At 37.8% G+C, this 24,102-nt stretch overlaps 1 protein-coding gene across 2 annotated transcripts; it reads left to right on the top strand.

Annotated features, from left to right (window-relative positions):
• The first annotated feature begins 242 nt into the window (after positions 1–242).
• On the top strand, positions 243–22,836 carry AP4E1 (adaptor related protein complex 4 subunit epsilon 1). Of its 2 annotated transcripts, XM_027883051.1 has the most exons (22): positions 243–405; positions 737–808; positions 1,652–1,775; positions 3,763–3,836; positions 5,364–5,485; positions 6,316–6,475; positions 6,972–7,138; positions 7,743–7,816; positions 9,913–10,035; positions 10,121–10,230; positions 10,510–10,649; positions 11,926–12,038; positions 12,189–12,307; positions 13,029–13,331; positions 13,734–13,848; positions 14,182–14,317; positions 15,232–15,484; positions 16,270–16,845; positions 18,178–18,362; positions 19,070–19,227; positions 19,672–19,814; positions 21,937–22,836. In XM_027883051.1, exons 1-22 carry the CDS (start codon positions 244–246, stop codon positions 21,937–21,939), a joined length of 3,432 nt encoding a protein of 1,143 aa, XP_027738852.1. In that variant the 5' UTR covers position 243; the 3' UTR covers positions 21,940–22,836. The 2 variants fall into 2 exon arrangements, with proteins under 2 accessions (XP_027738852.1, XP_027738851.1); XM_027883050.1 differs by lacking the exon at positions 21,937–22,836 and having other exon boundaries at positions 19,672–20,678.
• Positions 22,837–24,102: the final 1,266 nt, after the last annotated feature.

The following is a 24,102-nucleotide window of genomic DNA, read 5'->3' as shown; positions in this document are numbered from 1 at the left end:
GCCAGCAGGAGCAGCCGCGGCGGTGGCTCCGTGCCCGGCACGACCGGCAGCGCCCCCAGAGCCCGCTCGGAACGCGGGTTTCCAGCTCCAGCTCCACCTCCCGGCCCGGCCGGGGGCGGTGCGCGGGGACAGAGGGCCCGCCCGCGGATCCCCCGCCCCTCAGGGCGCGGCGGCGCCTCCCGCCCCCGGCCCGCCCCGGAAAGGGCCGCCCGGGCCCGTCTCTTCCGGGGCGGTGGGTCCGGCATGAGCGACGTGGTGGAGCGGACTCTCAGCGCCCTGCCCGGGCTGCTGGGGCAGCACGACCCCGGCACCGGCCTGGGCGGTGCCGGCGGCCCCGCCAGGGTGTCGGCCACCTCCCGGCTCGGCAGCCTCATCCGGAGCATCACGGCGCTCACCTCCAAGCACGTACGGGCTGCGGGCGCCGGGCCGGGCTTCGCTCCCTGCCCGGGGCTGGGCTGGGCTGGGCTGGGCTGGGGGCCCCGGGCACGGTGTGTCCCCTCGAGCTGGGTCTGGCTGAGCTCGGGATCCCGCAATAAGCCTTTGCCGTGCCGCGTTGTGCTGCTCCGGGGGCACGGAGCGGGCAGGCACGGCCACATTGCAGTGCTTGAGCAGCCCCTGAGCGAGGCACTCGCTGCTTTGGGAAGAGTGGGGGACACTGAAATTAACACATCTTCTGTGGTTCTTGTTACATGTTTTACCTATGAAATATATGCGAGATTTGAACTCTCTCCTCTAGGAAGAAGAAAAATTGATCCATCAGGAACTAACCAGTTTGAAAGCAACAGTTTCAGCCCCCACCACAACACTTGTAAGTTCTGTTAGTGGTTATTACAGGCTGTGGGAACAGTACACCGAAGGTGAAGGACAGCAGTGTTCTCACTCTTTTTGCCAGGTGGATGTACAGGTTATCTGCATAATAGACCTTTAATATCAGCATTAAAAGATACCGATACATGTGATTTTGCAGCACAGTTAAAATACTGAGAACACTCTGATTCTGTTTGATGTGAATAAGCTGTAGCAGTATGACACCAAGGATCTGTCATTCTGTAGTTTCTGAAATAAAGCAGATGAACTGCTTCCATCAAATCATGTTCTTTACAGGCTGACGTTGGTCTTATAATTAGTTTGTGCTCCCTAAGAAGCTGTGCTTTGTTGTGTGCACTGTTACCATATCTGAGTTGCAGAAGATGATGTCTTCTGATTTGAGTTAGTTAATGCTTGTCTCAGTCCCATACAGGAGACTCTTTTTAGGGGAAAAAGTCAGGTTTTATCTATGCATGATGAGAAACCATCCTGGATCAGGGTAGCAAATGATGAAAAATAGTTTGTATTAACAGTGTGATCATCTGAACGCGTCTGGTTATTCATATTCTTTGTGTTGGCCATAGTTAATGTACTGTTGATCACATGCATGCTAGTCAAAATAAAATTTTTTTAAAGGGTCATATGTGGGAAGTTTATAGCAGAAATTAATATTAAATTTTTCAGAAGAGGTTCATAGTAAAGAAAAATCACAAATTCCCTGATTTTAGAAAACATGTGAATGGACGTAAGTTTCTGTCAGATACAGTTCTCTGCTTCATCAGAGCAGTGAAAAAGAGCATAATACGTAGCTGACTTAAAATTCTCTTAAAATTTGCTTTTTCAGAGACTCATGAAAGAATGTATGGTGAGACTCATCTACTGTGAAATGCTGGGGTACGAGTCTTCCTTTGGATATATCCATGCAATCAAGCTTGCACAGCAAGGAAATCTTTTGGAGAAGAGAGTTGGTATGTGCTTGGAACTGTAGCCTTAATAATGTTCTCAAATTCTTTTTTTGAAGTTTCTCAGGATTTCTAATCCATCTAAAAACACAACTTACTTAAAATGTTCCTGTACTTTCTTGATCTTGTATCATGGTCTCTTAATTTTTGAAATTAGCTAAATCCTTAGTTTCTGTGGTGCTTTGTATGTTCTTGAAGCACAGAAGGCAGGGGAAATGAATTTTATTTTAAATCGTCACAATTTCATTGTGTTGATTTGTAGCACCAGTAATCAGATAATTAAAGAGAATGTTTGTTAAACACATCAAGCAGAAAATGAATTTCTCTCAAGTTTTTTTTTTTTTTTTTCAAGTACTGTAGATAAAGATGGTGATGTCAGACATCTGTCAGACACATTTTCTGTTTTGGTGCTTGTAGGATTATTTTTTTATTATTATTTCTTTTACTTTGGAAACAGTTGTAGGGAACGAAGCAAATAGGGAGATCCTTATAGCATAGGAGCAGAAGTTCCTGAGGAAATCTGGAAGTTTAGTTCAGATTTCTTTGAAATTTCATGCCACTGTGATTTCCTTGCCTGCCAGTGTGGCTATTAACTTGTTTACAGTAGATTTAGTTTGAAGGATCTTTCAGCCTGTCTCACTGGAGAATTTCCTTGCAGTTGCTGATTCAGCTGCCTAGTGAAGACATTTCTTCTTGTTTGCAGAGAAAATGGTTTAACTTCAAGCAATACCATGTCTGCATACACAGAAGGAAGGCAATGTCTTGCGGGATATGCTTGTTTGATATCCTTTGTTTGAATTTCATCTGGATCATCTACCCAAGTATTGGAGTTTCTGAGAGAATACAAGTGATGAATTAAAGCTTTCCCCTGAGTAGTGAAAGCCAGTGTACAGATGCTCTGGTAGGGAATTGAGAAATGTTGTCACCAAACCTGGGAGGGCAGGTTTTCAGCTGTTTTGAAGAAAACTCTTTGACTTCTCCAAGTGTCAAGAGTCATTGTGGAGAACCTTTTGGAGAAGGGTTAGGTGAAGAATTTTTTTTTTTTTTTTTGTGTTTTGTTTTGTTTTCTTTTGTTTTGTTTTTTTTTTTTAATATGAGTGGCCTAAAATTGTCTGAACAAAGAATACCCTTAACTTTGATCTGGTAAAAGGATGATATCAAGAGGACATAGGGGGAGGTGGTTTCTTTTTTGTTGTTCTGCATTTATATGTGATACAGAGGATGATCTTGTCAGTTTTTGATGCAATATACCAAAGTTTGTATTTGAGGAATTGTTGTCAGTTGAGTTGGTCAAAGGACTATTTGTTTACCCAATGTGAGCCTCCATTCATGAGATCGAACTCTGGTTTTGTGTGCGTGCTAAGCTGATCAATGCCATGGGCTCATAAGCAGGTAGATCAATCTGATAACCCAGGCAATACAATGATTTATATCTAAGTTGTTAATTTTGATCCCTAAATCCTGAATGAACCAAGAATTTTATAAGATCTGTCTTTGTAGTACAGATATTGCTATGAGTTGTGGTACACTCCCTCTACCCCCACTTAAGTCCTTTAGTTTAAAAGGAATATAAAATTTGTTTGAAAAGAAATTCTGTTATCAGTAAAAAAAGAGAAACATGTGGAAGTGCACTTTTTGTGTAGTCTAAAAGTAATACACTTTGCTCTGTGCAGAGAAGATACTGGTTTTCCAGGAAGTGATTTCTCATGGTGCTCTTCACTGCTTTTTAGCTATAACACTATTGTAATACCTCTTACTTTTCACAACTTTAGAATTCTTAGTTGTTGAGCTTTACTGCAACTTGAATATAACTGGTTTGCCTGGAAATAAAAGAAAGTCTTGATATTTAAAACGTGAGCACCTGTCATCCAACTGGGGTTTTTTATTAGCTTTTCATAATTGTTTAACTCTTGTATTACAGACAATCTTAAGTTTTCTATCTTCAATTTGCTTATTGCTTGAAAATAGTAATGGAGGCTGCTTTCTTTTATAGGCTACTTGGCAGTTTCTCTATTTCTGCATGAAAATCATGAACTGCTGCTTCTACTTGTGAACACAGTTGTGAAGGTACAGTGTTTTTGGAGGTAAAAAACCCACAAGGACAGGCTGCCCAGGACAGTGGTAGAGTCACCATCCCTGGAGGGATTTAAAACTCATGTAGATGTGGCCTTAAGGACATGGTAGATTTGGCAGTGCTGAGTTGAAGGTTGGACTCGATGATCTTAAAGGTCTTTTCTGACCTAAACAATTCTGTGGTTCTGTAATTTAACTTGGACCAATTCTTCCTGTTTTGTCACACTATGTCTAAGCTATGTACTCATTAGTTTTATCTTCCTCTCTGAAGTTGCTGTTTCTTTGATTAGCAAGGAAAACTTGAAATGGCTTTTCCCATCTTTTTAATTTAATCTTGGCATTCCTGCTGTTGAAGCCGTATTTTATTTTTTTTTTCAAAGGAGGAATGCTATAAACTTGCCTTTATAAAATGTACCTCAGCTCCAGGAAGAACCATGCATGCATGTTGCACAGCTTTTGCTTTTAGGTGATGGCAAGTGCCTCTTGCCTTCTTTGAGTTCTTATGATAACTCTGACAGAAAATGGAAATGTGCTTTGGAGTTTGACACTGAAAATCTATTACCTAATAATATTTCATAGGTATTGTCTTCTGTATTACTGTCTCTTACATGGAGAAACAAAGACATAAGTCTTCTGTGTAGTGATGACTTTTATAGTAGTCCAAAGTCAGATAAATTTTAGATTGAAAGTGATGGTCATTTTGTTGCTGTGATTGAAAATTATTTGAAGTCATATTTTTAAATATTATAAAACTCCTAAATGTATAGGAAATGGTGAAAAATGAGAGTCCACAAAGGAGTAAACCAAAATGAGGACTTAAAACCTATCTGGGGGAAATGTGCAGAGCAAGTTATGTCAACTGGAAACCTTACACATTTAATTTTTAAAAAAAAAATAATTGTACTCTGCTGTTTCATTAATTCATCCATCTTTTTTTGGTTTAAGGTTACAGTGAGCTATATCTACTAGTTTTAATTGTATTTGGAACAGATTGAGTTTTTATTCTTTCTTTAGTAGAATGCTTCGTGTAATTTGCATTTGCTTCTTAGGGAGTAGGTAGTATTTTAGTGTACCAGTACATAATTGGTAGTATTACTGAACTTTTTTCTTTTTTTTTTTAATTCTTTTGGCTCAGTCAAAGGCACTAGAGAGAATACTGTTGAATTCTGTGAGAGTGACTCATCCCCCTGATCCAGCTGGGGGCTCAATGTATTTTTGAAATCATCCTACTATTTGAGTAAACAAAAATTGATTGTAGCTCCATGTGTTAATCCTACATTCACATTTTAAATGTACACATCTCTATAACACCAGTGTGAGGAGATGCCTGTTCCTTCTTGCTGTATAAGGGGAGAACCTGATGAGCTCAGTGGGAGCTGACACGTCTCAAACATGAGCAGACAGCAGGATGCTGGCAGTGGCTGGGCTGTGTAGGTGGGCTAGATCCAATCTTGGGAAAGATTTGGGATATGTCTGTTTGGAATTTAAAAGTCTAAGTTAAAAATTACTGTCTTATTTCAGGACTTACAGAGCACTAATCTAGTCGAGGTGTGCATGGCATTAACTGTTGTCAGCCAGATCTTTCCACGAGAGATGATTCCAGCTGTTCTTCCCCTAATAGAAGACAAGCTCCAGCACTCTAAGTATGTGTTAATTTACTGAATTTTAAATGGCCTTGTGTGGTTGAATAACTTAATTTTGTAGGTAGTAAACTGGTGTGTCTTCTCTGAGTAGGTCTTTCTAATCATTGCCTTTAGAAGTTGTTCCTCCTAGTTTTTACTCTTGGATTATAATCTCGTTTATTTGAACCTTGACTGAGTACTGGATGGGTATTAATTTTTTTCATAGCCAGTCTTCATAGATAAATGTGATTGAATTTATTTCCTGGAGTCCTTTTAATGAACAGGGATGAAGAAATGTTTGTAGAGAAGGTGGAGGAACAGATTAGGATCCTTGAACTTCACTGATACTTTTTCTTAATAAAGCTCTTTATAGCAACTTTGATAAAAGTATGTCTACAGATATGAATACCCTTGATTCAGTTGTTTGAATCTTAGTTTATAATATCCCCTACACAGAGGATAATAATGTAATTGTGTTGATTAGAAAGAGAACTGTAGAATGAACTGACTCAGTAACTTCTAGACATGTATTTTTTGCAGCTGCACATATCACCACAAAAGATTAGTCATGGCCTATTTTATTGTTTATTTGCTGGCCATTCTTTTGAATAATCAATCTGACATCAAGCTCTAATAGGCTTTAAAGTTTGCATTGTCACTTCCTCACTTAGGCGGTATTTGCAAAGTCATTTGTTATCAAATATGTAAAACGCAGGTTTTCATCTCTCTGCATGAGAGATGGCTGACCACTTGATTTTACAGTGCTCTAGAAATAAAAAGTGCAAGTTATTATGTGAAGTACTTAAAATACACAAGCGGCTTCATTTTGCTAAGTGTAAATCTCATTTCAGGGAAATTATCCGAAGAAAAGCTGTTCAGGCTTTATATAAGTTCTATCTCATCGCTCCTAACCAAGTTCAGCACATCCATGATAAGTTCCGGAAAGCCCTATGTGACAGGGATGCTGGAGTCATGGCTGCCTCTCTGCATATTTATCTTCAAATGATTAAGGTAGGCAAAGAACTGGAAGCTAAAAGAACCTATTTTTGTAGGTTCTCATTTTAAATCCACAGTGTGCTGCTGTACAGAAGTTTTGCAGAGAAACTTACTTTAATCTTTAGAAAAGTTAATTTATGTGATGGTGGGCATCTGTGTTATGTTTGTTTATGCCAGCTCTCTGTTTAGCTTGACAGATTCACTTCTTGCATGATCTGAATGCTCAGCATCGTTGGATCCTTAGCTGGAGGATCTCAGTTCTTCAGTGTGTTTAAGGGTTTGATGGAATTTGCTTGTAAATGTTACATCTGCTCCCTTTCCAAATGTGTGAGAAAAGAGCATAGGCTTAAAGTGAAGAGCTTATGGGTGTTGGAGAACGAGAGTAGAAGTTCAGTTTAAAGAAATGGAACCATCAGCGTAGATGTTTTGATCCTACCCAAGTTTTGGATTGTTTTTACTTTTGAGTTGCTATAACAAAATGTTTGAATTGTATTTGTTTTTCATTATGTAGGAAAACTCATCTGGATACAAGGACTTGACTGGGAGTTTTGTAACCATCCTAAAGCAGGTAGTGGGAGGAAAGCTCTCTTCGGACTTCAACTATCACAGTGTGCCAGCACCATGGTTGCAAATTCAGCTTTTAAGAATATTGGGGCTGTTAGGAAAAGATGATCCAAGGTAACGAGATCTTTCTCTGTGATTAATAATGTGAAGGTACAAAGAGTACAGTCACAGCCTGAACCTTTCTGTTTTGAGTTCACTTGGTTGGGTTTTTTAAGAAGGATTTCAGTTTTAACCTTCTTATATGTTTGTTATTAATCAAGACAGTGAGCATACTAGTTCTGCAAAATTTGTTTCTTAACTTTTGGATTGGCTAAACAATCAATTGTGGAATATTCTTAAAATACGTATTTTTTATGGGACTTCTATTACAAGGTTACCAAATAACTGTATGAAAATCCAGAGTAAAGCTATTTTCAAAGTGCTGCCATTTTGGGAGGGCCTAGTTGTCTCTGATCCTTTTCCTGTTATCTTTTCTTTTTATTTATACAAACAGTAAGGGAAGTGTTTTTATTGTGATGTGGTAAATATTTCTTTTGAAAGCTGCAAACATGTTGTTAAATGCCATTTAGGAACTTGTTATAGAGCTCCTCTGTGTTAAAGTGAATTTGTGGATATGAACAGTGTTCCAATTTCAATACTAATCCTTGAGCTGTGGGGCAAAATAAGACCACATGCTTATTAGTGCTGCAATTAATTTTAAATATTTTTTCTTGAACAGGACAAGTGAATTGATGTATGAGGTTCTAGATGAATCTTTAAGAAGAGCAGAGATAAATCATAATATTACATATGGTGGGTGAGGTTATTTTGTGTAACTGTCAGTCTTTGAAAAGGTTGAAAATTGCGAGTAGTTGATTGTGCCAAAATACTTACAGAGTGCTTTAGAAAAATCTAATTATTTTCTTAATAATATTCTTGAATGACCAACTAGTAAACAGTAGAACAAGTGATACATTGCTGTACAGTGCAATTTTTTTATCATTGAAGTAAAACATTTTTATATACAGGGAATTAATTTTAACTCGGAAGCTCAACTATGTTTGCGTTGGCTTTGCCCTTGAATACAGAAAGTCAACTTCTTCATGAAAGCTCTTACTGGACATTGCTTAAGTTGAAACAAACAATAAAAGAAAATCCTACTGATTTAGCTCTGGTTGTTAGAAATGCTTAGATCTTCTTTTTGCTGCCCTGAGGAAGGCAATAGATGGTGTGCAAGAGTGCCAGTGTTTGTTCTTTGCAGCTGGGTAGGGCTTATCTTCTGGGCACAGTTAATAAACATTCCACCTTCAGAGCTCAGTGATAGTGCTGCCTGTGACAATAATGGTTTTGGCACACATCTCAATGGAACATTTCTAAAACAGAGTAGAAGATTCATTATGGTAGATGTTCATTACCTGCTCAATATAGCAAGCTGGTTTTGTTGCTAGAACAAAGCAAAAGGAATAATTGCACTGTTATTTTCTACTAAAAGGTTGAGCAATTTATTTGTATTTTTTTTTTCTTTATCTTCTCCTCCCCAGGTCTTAATACCTCCCCAAACTCCCAGATCTGATGCTCTAGAACCCTACATTAAGAGCTGTTTCACTGTTAAAAAAACCTGACACCCCCATTATTTTATTGTTAAAATAAAGCCCTGCTGATGTGCCAAAATCCCCATGCTAATGAAATGGAAAGAAAATTGAGACTTTGTTAAAACACCAAGGGGTAAAAAAAAAAAAAAAAAAGGAACATGGCTCAGAGCTGTAGATGTGTCTAACACCTACTTGTTACATATGTTATAAAGCATTGTGGAGGCTTTACTTCCACTAAAAAGGGGAGCTTTGGGGAAGTATTCTTTTAGTAAATAATAAATGAGGAAGCATCTGTCAAACATTTAGAGTATTCCGTTTACTGCTTCTATTCTTTCAGGCAAGAACATAGAGATATTGGGAGGTGTGTTGCCTTGTAATACAGACAATTTGCACTTGCTAAGAGTTAAACATTAAATTTGTTTTAAGCACTTAAAGGGCCAAAGTGGGCAGTTCATTATGATTTGTACAAGGATAGGATTTAGGTATGTAGTTTTTGTTCTCCTATGATTAAGTGTTTTGTGAAACCATTTGATCCAGACAAAAGAAAAATGTAGCTCTGAGTGATTACTCTTTCTTATATGAAGTAATTGATTATTGCATGTTCTTCTTTCTGTTTAGTTATTTGTATGCTAGTCTTCCTCAGATTTAGCTTTGCAACACTTTCAAAGAGCAGGGGATTTTCTACTGGACAGTTGAGTTAGTGACTGAATTACACGAGCAACTGAAAATTACATCATGATTTTAAGCCCCAATTAACTTGGGAGACTAACTCGGTCTGAATCTTTGCCCAGATTGTTGCCACAAAGGATTAATTACTTTTTGTGTGTTGTTCAGTTTACTTCTAGATTTTTCTCAAACAATTCTACAAAGTTTTTTTGGTTTGTGTTTCATTTTGGGATATTTTTTTTTTTAACAAGACTGTTCTTGGGATGATTTTGGCTCTTGTTAGAAGCTAAGACATCGTATGAATTATCAAAAAATATTTTGTCTCAAATCCTTAAGAGTTGCTCATTGGCTTTCTGCAGACTGTCCCAGTCCAGAGCTTTGATTGACTATAGGAGACTTCAAGGTTGGAAGAACTTTAGGGACAGAAACTTGTATGGACAGTGGCAAGGGCTAATAAAAATATGTATATAGTAAAAGAGATAGACTTTCATCCTGTTTTTCCTTATGTCAGTGGGTACTCTGTGATTCAGTTCACTGGGGGTGGGACAGCATTGCAATTCCTTGAGACAGTCACTGAGCTTGTTTATTAAAAAATTCTGAATTATAGGAGTATTTAATGCCCACTAATAATGTGTCTTCCCCCCCTTGCAGCCATCTTATTTGAATGTGTCCAAACAATTTATACAATTTATCCCAAATCTGAACTACTTGAAAAAGCTGCCAAGTGCATTGGAAAATTTGTTTTGTCACCCAAGATTAATTTGAAATACTTAGGTAAGGATGCCTGATTTCGTTATCCTGTTTTGAATGTGGCCATAGTAGTATGCATTGTCTTATATCACTTGTAATCACATTGTAGGTTTAAAGGCTCTGACCTACGTCATCCAGCAGGATCCTAATCTGGCCCTTCAGCACCAGATGACAATAATTGAATGTCTGGACCATCCAGATCCCATTATTAAAAGGGAGGTGAGTGAATTTCCAAATGTCAAAAATTAAGTTAATTTTTGAGATGGGAGATAGTTTTTCTGACATTGGTAGTGTAAAAGGCATATTATCTTTCAGTTATTGTGAGAGAATAGTTTAACCAATATTAATGTGTGACAAGCTCTGTAGATAATCAGTGTATTTAATTTAAAACTTGCTAAATATAGTTGCTCAACTTGGCATCATACTAATTTTGCTGTTTTCCTGCTTCCTTTTTTGTGTCTTTAGAATGAATTGGTTTTTTTTTGCTTTCTCTTGCAGACTTTAGAGCTTCTCTATAGGATTACAAATGGACAGAATGTCATTGTCATAGTTCAGAAGATGCTCGACTACTTAAAAGAAAGTAAAGAAGAATATACTATCATCAACCTAGTTGCCAAAGTAGCAGAACTAGCTGAGAAATATCCTTTTATTTTTCTGAACTAGCTGAGAAATATCCTTTTATTTTTCTGAAACTTTGAAGTCAGAGCTCAGGCAAATATAACATTTATACCTTTCTAAGCATCTTTCATGATCTTTTGGAACAGGAAGTGTTCCAACTGTGTTTTCCACTCTTTCAAATGCAAAAAAAAAAAAAAAAGTATGCAAAAGAGAACACTTACAAAGATGACTGCTGTGCTCCTTGTATTTCACTGAGAGAAAGTAATGGCACTCAAAATATTTTATTTTGGCTTTGGAGTTTAGCATTAAAGCCTTCTGGTTTTAAATTCAAACTTGGAAGTCTTACACTAGTGGAGGAGGGAGTGCTATTCTGTAATTGTGGAAATGATCTGTCAGAGAACTAACTCTTCATTGCTATATTGATTTGAAGAATAACACACTTTGATAGAAATAAAGAAAAGATTCCTTAACAATGCCAAAAAGGTGGAAGTGCTGGTTAGGGATTGGCATATGATGGACATTACTGTTAGACATGCCACTGCATGATTTTCTGTGTGCATTTCTGTCTGATAATTTGAGTTGTAAGTGTTTTTTAACAGAAAGCTACCTTACCATCCTATTTGTACACTGCTTGGAACAGAGTAGTGTACAAAAAAAAGAGCTATGTTGTCCTGCTGTATGCAATATCAATGTTTCTATACTGTTGAAAATGTCTATTCAGTAATTGCATTTTCAGGACTTGAGGGAAGGCAGAAACAAACTTTCAAAGTTAGCAAAGGGTGATCAAATTTTAAATATATTAAGAAACTTTTAAATGTGTTAAAAAAGCCAGTAATGCTTTCTGTGGAGTGCTTAAAAATGTTCCTTGTTTTCCTAAACTTTGCAAATCAACAGCAAAACACTGCTGAAAATAACAGCTTTTCTGTCATTGATCAAGTGATGTTGGGTAAAGAAACTCTAAAGATTATGCTGGAACCCCAGCATGGGACAATTTTGAGCTTAAAATAGAGTAGTTCACATATGTGAACATGTCTGTTCCTACTGTGTGAGGTCTACTTGACAATTTTTTTCAACAGTAACTTAACACTTCTCTACCTGACTACCAGTTTGCATGAAATTTACAGGAAATGCTTTCTACAAGATGCAGGAAAATTTCCTCTTCAGTTAGACTGAGCTGCTATTTGACCTTTAGATCCCCAGCTTACTGGGGAGATTAAGATGAGTATTCCTTAGGAAATACACAAGTAAGAAACACAAAGTTATACCTTAGCACTTCGTTCCTTAACATCTGGACACGTATGCTCCTAACAACGAGTGGTTCATCCAGACAATGAATGCTGTGTTTTCAGCTGGGGGGGATGTTGTGCATCCTGATATCCCAAACAACTTTCTGAGGCTGTTGGCTGAAGGTGAGCAGCTCCCTGAATACTCTGAAGAATGACATACTGCTTAATAACCTGTATTTGCTTTTTTTTTTTTTTTCTTAAAATGTACTCAGAAATATTTGGTAGGATTTGGTATTTGTGTTTCATGGAAATTATATATTGTTTTCTGTCTAGGATTTGATGATGGGAATGAGGATCATCAGCTACGGGTGTATGCAGTGCAGTCTTATTTATCACTACTTGGAGAGGAAGATGCGTTGTATCCACAGAAATTCCTTCAAGTTATGAGTTGGGTAAGGTAGACACGTGGTCAAAATCCAACGCACAAATATGAGGAAACTGTCAAAGGTGGTGATGTTTTTAATAAACATTTATTAGACTCTTGTATTTTTAGTCATGAGTACTTTTTTTTACTTGAAATCAAGCTAATATGATGAAATCCTGTTTCAGTGACCTGCTGGTGACCAAAGACTACTTAACTTGTAGTTTGTAGAAAAGCTGTAGAAAAGCTCCCTTTAAGGCAGGTGACTGTTGGAATGGCTTGGCAGCCACCTGAACCTGGCTGCACGTTGAGAGCCTTTCTGTCTTCATCAGATCTAGGCCAGATGTGGTTGTGAAATGCAGTTTTAGCCTTGCAAATGCCTGGGCAGGTGCTGTGGTGGTATTATCTGGTACCTGGGTAAGCTTCAGCTTCCAGCCCTGAGAGAGGCTGCAGCGTGAGCAAGTTGGGTTTTGTCAGGGCATAGTTATCTTTAGCTTTTTTTTCCAAGACAGCTGTTGGATTTTTAAGAAGCTAAAAGTTGGAGTCTGCTGAGGTAAACACAAAGATAACTTCAAGCCTTTGACATTTAAAACACAAAATTATAAAAAATAATTTAGAAGATGTTCAAATAATTATTTCTTGAATGTGAGGTGGATTTTGTAGTGTTATTTAGTACTATATTTCTAATTTCAAAACTAAAAGCACTGCTCTGTGTGACTAAGGGCATATTTTGTCTGTTTTTCTGTGAATAGGTGTTGGGAGAATATTTCAGTCTTGTTACAGATGTCGATCCAGAAGTTATTTTGACAAAACTACACAGCCTGCTGAAGAAGACTTATGTTACTTCTGAAACTAAAGCGTGGATAATGGCTGCAGTCACTAAGATAGCATCACATACCTCCTGTTCAGAAACAGTTGACAAACTAATCCAAGAATTTAGCAGCTCTCTAGATACCTGCATAAGACAATATGCCTTTGAATTGAAACATCTGTGTGAAGACAAAGCACTGATGAAAAATTTGCTTCCATTTGATGCTAGTTGCAGTGATATGGTGGTAAGACGGCTGCAGTTTTTGTTTTTCAGGAAGCTCTTTATAGTTCAGGGGTTTGAATATTTTGGTAAAAAAGTGTTTTCAAAATGAATGGTGTTTGCAGTTCTGACTGGTGCAAGTCTGCTTAAAGTGAGTTTTCAGAAACAATTTTTTCAGACGTACGTGGTGAATCATAATGTTCTATACTGAAAGATAAAGAATCACAATGTTAAGCTGGAGTTGCTTTTAACAAAATTATCATGTCACAGTGGCTTATTTGTAGTTGTCTTTTGGGTTTTTTTTAAAGACATGGTAGGCCTGCTCTGATCCTTATCTGATGATAAGACACAATATTCTACTGGTAACACCAGGCTCAGATATAGCAAATATTTTCATTGCCTCTTCACTCCTTTTAATTCTGTGTAGGTAGATGCTTCCTTATCTTTTCTGGATGGGTTTGTGGCTGAAGGGCTTGGTCGTGGGGCAGCACCATATAAGCCTCATCACCAGAGGCAAGAGGAGAAGCTTTCTCAGGAAAAAGGTGAAAGTTTACTGCATTTATTTAATAGCTGGTAAATCACCTGATAAGTATTAACAATTCAAGTGTACAGTTAATATATTTTCTTAAAGTAATAGTATCTTAATACATCTGTTGTCTATAGAAAAGAGCTAAGTTCAATTTAGATTTTAGTTCCACATCATTCTAGCTGATGGATATAGATTGTTGTTTTGCATGGAAGAAAGTTTTATTATAATCTATGCTGGTTATAGGATTAAAAATTTATGGAGATTATTAAAGTGAAAGCCTGAGAAGTCCAGCAGTACAGGAATATATGGTTTTTTTTGCCTCATTGTAATTTTGTCTGTCTTGCAGCTCTGAATTTTGAACCTTACGGATTGTCCTTTGCTTCAAGTGTGTCCTCTTCTGGTGTCACCGGCAGACAGTCCCCCACTGGTTTATCTTTTGGTTCTGATACATCTGGTAATAGTGCTGAGACAGGGCACAAAGAGTGAGTTAATCTGTGTTTGAAATGATGCCCATTTAAGCTTCTGTTTGTTGTCAGTATCATGTGTTTGCTGCTTCATTACATGGAACTAGGAAGAACGCAGTTGAACTTGGAAACGTCTGTCAAGTAGAAGAAATAATTCAGATGATGGCATCTTTATAATTACTAGAAAAATTAATGTGGTTACACTCTTTTTCCACCTTCTTCACATACTACAAATTAGGTGGTAGTAGATGCAGTAAAATGGGGACAAGATTACCTGATGATTAAATTATTGTATTCCCATTAAAAGCAAGTGTAACCTCTAAGAAAAAGATTACAGAGAAAAAATACTTAATAATGTGCCTTTTAAGGAAACTTCTTTGAGATAAAAGTGAGGATAAGATTTGCAGTATAAGATGTTTCTTAAGTTTTACAACTATTCCAGATCCATAACTTGATACAAATTAAAAAATTAGCTCATATTCCTGTAAATTGGTATGCAGGAAAACTTTACAGAATCTTTCTGGGAAAATGTCTTCCCAGAACCTTTCTCCTGGGGAGAAAGATAGATACCATGTTGCTTATATTCACTTTTTAAAAAAAATTACTCAAATATGTTATAAATGTAGTCTGAAACTCTGGGTGGAGATGGGAAACACAGTCTAGTACTGGTTGCAGGTGTTTAATGCTGCTTAATACAGGTCTGTACTTAAGTACTGTATAGCATAGTGCAAGTTTACATTTGTGGGATGTTTTAAAAGTAATGTAACATTACTGACATTGAACTTCATGCAGATGCAAGTGTTCACTTATATTTCACTGCTCACTGTGTCTATCAAAGTCCCAAAGTTGTGAATGGTATTTGAGTATTGGTGTGTTTTTAAGAACATGATGTTCATATGGCTGATCTTGCTTTGTTTTGTTTGCTTTTTTAGGACAAATACTCTGAAACTTGAAGGAGTACGTAAGCTGTGGGGAAAAGAAGGTTATCTTCCAAAAAAAGAAAAAGTAGGGAAAGAAAATGAGCCACAAACAGTTTCTTGTGGCAGCTTATTAGCAGGACAGGCGGGTGACCCTCCTGTGTTGAGGTCTGATCAGGGTGCCAGCCTCACTGAGGAAGACAAAGAGAAGCAGCAGTTAGCATCAACCTTATTTGTTGGGCTGGGACCAAGTGCTGGTGTCAGTCTGGTAAGTGATTCTTTTGAGACTTAACAGTTTAAAGTTTACATATAGCCTCATTTAAAATTATAGATACTTGTATGCAAACAAAGATCAAATTATAAGACAAATATTGACAAGACAGTATAAAATTTTGTAAGGCAAATTTCCCCTAAGTAACTGAAGAGCTACTGAAAATTACTTTTGTGATCTGGTAATTTGTTAAGAACATGAAACAGCTTGGATATTACTTGATGAAGTAACATCTGGACCAGATCTGGTTTGGTAACTAGAACTTCCCTCTGCTTACATGTTGTGCTTCAAGTTTAAATCACAATTTCCTGAACAATTGTTCCTTGACCCAGCTTTGCAGAGCTGTTGCCATTCTTGCCACTGTTGTGGTAGTAAGGCTAGAGCTTGACACCCCTGTGTCAAGACAATTTTTATATGTGTGAGGTAATATCTGGAACACAAGAATTCACCATTAAGTAATCTTTTTAAGACTGGCATCTTATTAGCCAGCTCACCTCTTGGCATTTATGACTGGTTAACCAGAAACTGTTTAGCTGTGCTTAGTTTTTAGAAAGAGGTTTTAGTTTGTTAAGGGAACCTAGAGTCATACTTGCATTATAAGCTAATTTAGTACCCTGTAAGAAATACAGCAAAAGCCTGAATCCATTAAAATGTCTGGAATCTGTTTGTATTTGTCATCTGTATTGATTCCTTGTCCCTGCTCACTGTTTCATTGTGTTAATAGTAACAGAACTCTTTGCAAGAAAATTCTCCAACCATTTTTCATTTTTATCTTTTTTCAGCTGGGGAAAGCAGACACAGCTACTCAGAAGTTCAAAAGGAAATCAAAGATAAATGAACCTCAGTATAGTGAGGAGGCATCAGACTTCAAAAATAGTGGTTCTTCAGATTTTGGTCCCTTACTTGATAAAGTACCTATTAACACAGAAGACTCTGAGGAAAGTGCACACACAAGGTTAAAGAAAGCCTCCCTGTGCTCTTCAGATAATGTAGAAGATAATTTAGTGTTTGAAACACCTCAGTCCCTTAAAAAATCTGTGCTGGATGACAGACTTTCAGATAATAGGCTGTCACAGTCATCTTTGTTTGCTGATAGCAATATTGAAATTTTTCAGCCTTCTCCAAGTGCTCAGTGTGAAAGTGCCAGTGAAACACCATTGGTTCCTTCCTTACCAAAAGAACTTGAAGAGCTTCCTCACTCTGAGGTAGTGAATCTTTGTCAGAGTGATGCCTTAGCTCTGTATTTATGTAAGGTGTGGACAGATGACTCTCTATTGCTCACTGTCTTAGTTTCCAATAAAAGCACTTCTGCACTTAATGCTGTGAACTTAGTGTTTGAAGAAACAGAACACTTTCAGGTAAGAAATTGTGCTTCCATTGTGTTTGAAATGCTTGTGGAACTTCTCGCTTTTCACTTGCGTTTCACTGTGCAATGCTTGCTTTAATGTCATACCTTTTTCTAAAGTATTTCCTCAAAACCTGTGGTTACAGCTGTTACACACATTCTGAAGGGCAGCGAAAGAAATCTCAATATAAAACTTACTTGGTTTAAAAATTAGCATCTCACTTTTTTAATTCCCCTTGACTTTGTTTCCTAGTGCTTGCCTCCATGTAATAAATACGTGTGATTTCTCACTTCTGAATGCAAAGACTGAATGCAAACCTAACCAGTTGTACTCAGAGTGGGACGACTCGAGTTGTTAAAGAATTCACTGTGTAACTTTTTTTTGTCTGAGTGTGACTGTTAGGCTTGTGCTTTCACTTGTATTTACCTTATAGGCAAACGTGATGCAGTTGCTTCCCTGACATAAAATTTGTGTGGGTTTGCTTCAATTTTTTTCCCTTCCAAAGCTACCAGTCATATTTCATTCTCATGCATTCAGCTGATGGTGCAGAGGAGTCGGTCAGTTTATTTTTTTGCATTGGCTACCTGTGGGATTTAACTGGGGTTGGTAAAAGCATATTAGAGTCTTGACTGAAATTTCATTTAAATATTTGGAAAGAAAGCTAGGAATTGTGTATCAGCATGACTATCCACAGATTTTGCTAAAAGAAATGCAGAATTATTAAACAGCAAGTGATAACTGGATAAAGAGAATTAAACAGGAAAGGAACTGCTAATTGGTTATAGAATTTCCTTCCTTTCCATTTCTGACTTGAATCATACCTGTCATTGATAGAAAGTGGGAATCTCATGTCTAGTTTTTTCCTGTAATTCACTTAAGTTCCCACGCAGACCACTGCCATGGAAAGAATCCATGTTACTGGTTTGTTTGGAGAGGCTGAGGACTGCTGAGTAATCTTGAAATCCTCCTTTTTATTAGGGAGGATTTCTCAACTTCTTGCTTTTAGCATATAGCTTGAGGTATGTTGCAAATGCTACTTGCTTATATTTTGGGACTGAACTATGGAATTCAGGTTCTTGGTGCAGTTATTCAGAGATGCGGGAAGCCGATTGTCAGAGATGAGTTTCACCACTGTTTTACTTCTCATAGAACACTTGTGGATGTTAATTATTGATTTATCCTTCTTGAGGGCTGAGAAATAGCAGTTCTGTTCACTTGTCAAATAGTCCAAGAAAAACCAATGAAAATAAAAGGGAGTTACACAATTTTATAGCTGTATCTTGATCACTTGCACAGCTTGACAGCAAGACTTATGTTCTATATTCCTTTTTAAACATCCCATAGATTTTGGAGAGTCCCTCCCACCAGTTTCCTGTAATTGAAGCTCAAAGTTTGGAACACTGCCAGAAATGTGTGAGGATGAACAAAATCTCTACCCAGGGGATTCTTTCTGGCTCTGTTAATTACCAGTCAGAGATGGAAACTTGCCTTGAATTTTCAGTAACTTTGTCACTGATGGACTTCATCAGGTAAATAAAAAAAGCTGCAGTTTTTAAAAACACCTGTACTCTACTCAGTATTAGACAAGAGCAGGATGATTTGGGTGTTGACTATGAAAATATAGGACTCTTTCTTGAGCAGCTAGTTTTAATCTGAGGTTACTGTTAAAGATAATAAAGGGTTATTTTATGCTTCCAAAAAAGGGGCAAAGTTCCAGCAAGAAGTACAAGTCCAGTGAGAATATTGACAGTAGCTGCAGGTTAGAGTAGTATTGGATTACAGAATATGTTTTTGAGGAGGCTGAAAACTGAGTGAACAGAAGGGCATGCTGTTTTAAAATATGGCATAATGTAAACATGTCAAACTGAAACAAGTGATTTGAGTGCAGGGACAGAACGTTAGATAAAAAAGCTGACAACTTTTGCAGAGGAAGAAGAAAGCTCATTCTTTTAATTTCTGAACACTGCATTTATTTTAGGAGTAGAAAAAACAAGCGTCCTTTACTCCAGCAGACTTGTCTTTTTGAAGTGAAATCCATAAATTTATTCTTTTAAAATTTAGAAATCTAAAGCAAGGAATAGAAACTTTTGTAAATGTTAAGAGGAGTTTGTTGAAACTAATATGAGTTTGCTTATTGCTTGCCCAGTTGCTTCCAGATATGATTTTTTTTTTTTTGTGACCAAATATATTCTTACGTATGTCATTTTGCTAAAATATGTGGTGATCTTCTTTTTAGGCCAATGGAAATGACTACAGAAGACTTTGGAAAGCTGTGGTTGTCCCTTTCCAATGATGTGAAACAGAATATAAAAATGTTGTCTTCCCAAGATTCCCTTTCAGCAGCCTTGAATACACTGCAACAGAAACTGAAACTCCATATAGTTGACATTATAGGTAAGTGAAAGTGTACCATATAGGGTATACATATATAATATAACTTTTCCCACAAAAATAAGTGCATGGAAGTGAGTATTTTAGAGTCTGGGGCAGGGAATGTTTGGCAGGACAGTAAACCCAGGACTGTTTTCCTGTGGACTTTGTTTACCTCACCTGGGGGTCTGTGTGAAGGTGATGTAAACATACAAGTGTACAACAAGCAGTAGATTTTACAAAGGAGGAAACTTGCATTATGGAGAGTTTTGGATAGGACAAAAAGAAGGGAATGAAGCTGTGGGACAAATATGAAGCTGGGGTTTTAGTGTGATTTGTGGTGATGCGTTAGAGGTATGGGTAGAAGAGAACAGCAGACATGGAGTTTGAAAGATACATTTATGAAGTATCCTATAGCAATTGTTACTTGTTACTTCATTTTTTTTCTGTGGTCTCTTTTGTTTTAAGGTAATGAGGGAATACTGGCATGCCAGCTGCTTCCATCTGTGCCCTGCCTGCTGCACTGCCGGACTCACTCAGGGATGTTGGCTGTGTGGTTCAGATCACCTTGTGCTGCTCTTCCAGATGGTTTGCTCTACCAGTGTCAAAAGGTGATGGGGGAATCCTGATAACAATAGTGCCTGCCTTAACCTGTTTGGTGTGTGAAAAGATTTATACAGTTGCACAGATAATTACCAAAGCTAACCTAAGATACTGCTTCTTGAACTATTAGAAGTTTTCTTCCAGCTGGCATACGTCATGTGGACTTGTGGGGGAAGAACAGTGACCTAAGCTACGCCTGCAAAAACATGCTCAGGACTGTACAGTACATTAAAGTATTGTAACCTGTTTCTGTGAAATGTATATTTCTTAATTTTGTTGTAAATGACTGAAAGTATTTATTTTTATTACGCAGCTTTTATAGATGCCAACAATTACTTCTCATGGCAACTACTTAAATATGATTTTAAAGAAAAACATATTTCCATTATAAGGTCAGACTTGATCAGTTATCAGGATCATCTAATTTTATTTTGGTAATTTTTCTAAAGCTATTTTTAAGCACTGCTGGCAAGAAGACCCATACTGGTGGTTGTATAAAGTAACTTATGTAGCAACAAATGCACAGTTTTAAAATAGTTGAAAGATTCTAGGGAACAAAACACTTCCCATGATCTTTGATATTTACCATGGAAGTGGTAACATCCAAACAGGCTTTTGATAGGAGTCGGGGATGTGAGATGATATGGAAGCACCTCCTGGGGGATGATCTAAGGCCCAGGTTAGTCCCTGTCTGCAGTTCTTCCTGCCTCGTGTTTCAGTCTTATTCCCTTTCCATAGGGCTTTGTGAGAGTCGCTGAATATTTGTGCATCTCTAAAGCAAAGTTTGATGTGAATCGAGTCTGAGGTGGCTGAGCTGGGGGTAGTTGGCTGTGGACATGCTATCTTTGGTTGTTGGGTAGTGAACCGGTCAATCCTGTAAACTTAATCTGGCCAGTATCCCTGTCCATGAAAATTCACATGGGGAAGACTTTCGTTTATTTTTACTTGTAATTATTTATAAGCTCAGTCTGACTCCTCAAACCTTTGACTTGCACAGATGTTGTGTGTGCACTGCTAGGAACTGCAGCAAGGCATGAGAGATTATATCAGAGCAGCATACATGGAAACTGTGTCTGAGGAGGTTGTTTTCTCTTCCTGAAATAACCTCACAGTCTTGAAAATCCAGCAATCTTAATTTATTTAAATGCTAAATGAAAACTAGTACTGCTTAATATTATTTATAGCTGGTCATGTTTTCTATTTAAAAACATCAAAGGTTGTACACACGGTTCAGACATGGTATAAACGGATTCCACAGTGGAATTCTCTTTGTGTGTTTAATAGTAACAAGGAAACTGTTATATTTCAGCATTACTGATTCTCACCTGATAAGCACTGGTTGTAAAGAAAAATAAAGTATTGTTACTTTGATGTTTTGGTAAATGTTGATGAAATTGTCGTAAGAATGTTAATGTGCTGATAGTTTGGGTTTTTTTAAGTCAAGCTACTTGTGTTATCACAAGTATAATCGTACAAGCAAAGCTGTTTTTATTGCTGTTTCAGTAACCTCTTACTGAGGAATTTAAAGTGCACTGAACCTGTAAATATATTTAATGTTCTGCATACTTTAATGTTTACTTGGCACTTCAAGACAGTTTATATAAATGAAAACTGATTTATAGTGGAATAATTTCCAGCAAACTATTTCCCTGCTGGTAAATTGTGTTATGCAATTGGACTTCTGTAATCATAGAAACTATAATACAAGTATCTGTTTGTGGCCTATGCATTCAAACCATTTCAGCAATGAGATGTTCAATGTCCTAGTGTTTAAAAAAAACAGCAAAAGACAGCAATGCCTTCTGTTGCTCATGTAATGTTCTTTGTAACCTTTTTCACTGTATGAATAATATATGTGAAAGTGTCAATATTCTAATTGCTTCATGGTAACACCACTTAAAGGAGTTTACAGGGAATTGTACCTGTGTTGGTCTTTATTTTGGATTGCCCAGCAAATGTTGTTCTGAATCTATCACCATCTTTGCATTTCTTGCAGTTTAATAAAATTCAGTTTTATTAAAAAAAATTAGCTTAATAATTGTTACATGTTCTTTGGCACTACATGTAGCAGTGTTTCTGCATATTAAGAACTAGTTTCTATGTTAATTGTTTCTCTTTGCATCTGGACAGTGAAGAACACTGTAATGCTACAGAAGTCTTGAATCCATTGGTGATTTAAATATCCTGTGTTTCACTTGGAGATACCAGAAGATTGCAAGAATACACTTTAGATATTTGGAACAGAATTCTGCGTGCCTGCTCACTTTATACAGTCCTCTTTTTGGAATTCTGCCAGCTAGTGTGTTTTGGTTTTAGGCATCACCAGAGACTTGAGTATCTCTTGTTATTCATAGTTGACAGGAATAGCATTTTTTTAAGTTCAGTGCTAACATAAGAAAGCACTTGCTATAGAGGGGGGAGCTTGGGGAGTTTGCCATAATGGCTGAACTGCAGGTTCAGCCCTGGGCTAAGTCAGGGGGCTGGTTTGTGTAAGAAAGCTGCCAGTGTGGAACAGGAGTCCTGGCTGAGCTGGGGAACTCAGGCCCTTGAGAACCTCAGCAGTTCAGTGCTGGAAATCCCTCTGGTCTTCATCCATCATCCATCTGTCTCTGACTGCTTAGATAATTATCCAAAGGAATATTTTTCCATTTAGTTCCGTATTGAAAATCCTTTTGTGAGTATCTTCCTCCTCAGTGGTGGTTCCATTTAATTTTCTTTGTGACTTGGTAGATCTTGAAGGCTTAGGCTGTTTTGCAGGCTAGAAGGAAGAGAGCACATAGGTTTGCATGAAGAAGTTTGCTTTTAAGAGGCAACCAGAGGCCAGTGAGCATAAAATGACCTTTCTGAACTGGCAGGTTAACAATGTTTGGACCAAAACCTGGGTACCAGGAGGCCTCATTGTTTTACTACTGTGTGCCATGGGCAACTTGGAGTTCTGGACATTTTGGGAGTCTACAGGTAAGTGACTGTAGTGGATCTATATTTCAACTCTTTGGTCAGCTTCTCCTTCCTTGCCCCATGTATTTTCAGATATTTTTAATGAAACAATACTTAGTTAGGAAAATGGAAAGAAGTGCAGCATGGCAGTATGATGTAGGATATTTTCTTAAATGTAGGTTAAATCTATTGTGGTGTATTACTTTCTGCTAATTATTCCCAAATCCTCCTCATCTTTTAAGGACCCAGAAGAGTAAATTTGTGTAATGGATGGCACTAGCTTGAGGTTTTCCTGTACTTGTGAATTGCTTATATATGACATCGATTGTTTCTAAATATTGGAAAGATGTTTGTCTCCTATAGAATCCCACCAGTAGTTTTTCAGCATAAAGAGCTGTATTATCTTTTTCTTTGTGCGTTGTCTCTTTCTGGCAATGATTTATGTAAAAATGGAAATAGACACACTTAAGTCATCCAGGTAAAAGTTGCTTTTGCATTTCAGTTGCTGTGGTAAGAGTTAATTGTGCTTTACCTCTTGGTTCTCTTCAGGGTCAGCTATCTATGTGCCCTTCTGTAAGAACCTTTTTCTATCACAAATCAGGTCACATGCTCAGTGTGAAGTGCTGCTCAGTGGTACAGGGACCATTTCATTAGAGTGCTAGAAGTGGTCACTCCCATGAGAGTTTCTTAAACATTAACATTTTTCTCTTTATTACGTAAAGCTGGCGCTGATGAAGCAAAGAATGTTGTGTCCTGCCATGATGTGATTCATAAAATTAGCCTGACAGCAATACTTTACCAGCAGGGAGGTTCAAAGCACCACTTAGGAAGATTGCTTTAAACTCAGATTTTAAGGTAGCTGTCAGTTTTCTCTTTGTGCCAGCCTTTAATTGCTTTCAGTATAATTGCCGTGTGAGTTGTTTGCAAATCCTGAGCTCTCTCAGCCAAAACACTTTGCTTTTTCTGGGAATAAGGATGGGAGAATATGTGCTTGCTGCTGTTAAAACATTCTGGTAGGTTCTAGCACCTCCATGTTTAGGGCAGGGCTTTCAAATCTGCCAGGGATGTGTCTTCCGTGTAGTTTAAATCACATGGAGCTAAACTGAGCTAAATACATGATGGAAAACTTGCCAGAAGGTGCTGGATAGTGAGATCTTGGCCTGTGCCATGCTCTGCCCCTGACCCAGGCTGCCCATGTCTCTGCCAGGCACTGGCTCAGGCTGAGCCCAGGGAGAAGTGGGACCTGAGGGCAAAAAGTCTGTGCCATGTCCTCCCCGTGGCTTATGAGGGAGTTTCTGAGCTTGGGGATGGGGCTGCTCCACTAAACACAGCGAGTCAGCATCGTTAGGGAGCTCAAGT

This window comes from Empidonax traillii, unplaced genomic scaffold (genome assembly GCF_003031625.1).
Source record: "Empidonax traillii isolate 1590-97213 ecotype Southwest subspecies unplaced genomic scaffold, ASM303162v1 scaffold117:size1203958, whole genome shotgun sequence".
Taxonomy (NCBI): domain Eukaryota; kingdom Metazoa; phylum Chordata; class Aves; order Passeriformes; family Tyrannidae; genus Empidonax; species Empidonax traillii.
Note: the sequence above shows the minus strand (reverse complement) of the source record. Positions and strands in the feature narration are given on the sequence as shown.

Coding starts and splice junctions, on each gene's coding strand:
- AP4E1 (XM_027883050.1), top strand. CDS start 244: ATGAGCGACGTGGTGGAGCGGACTCTCAGCGCCCTGCCCGGGCTGCTG. Junction 10,036..10,120: donor GATTAATTTGAAATACTTAG/GTAAGGATGCCT, acceptor ATCACATTGTAG/GTTTAAAGGCTCTGACCTAC. Junction 19,228..19,671: donor CCATATAGTTGACATTATAG/GTAAGTGAAAGT, acceptor TTTTGTTTTAAG/GTAATGAGGGAATACTGGCA.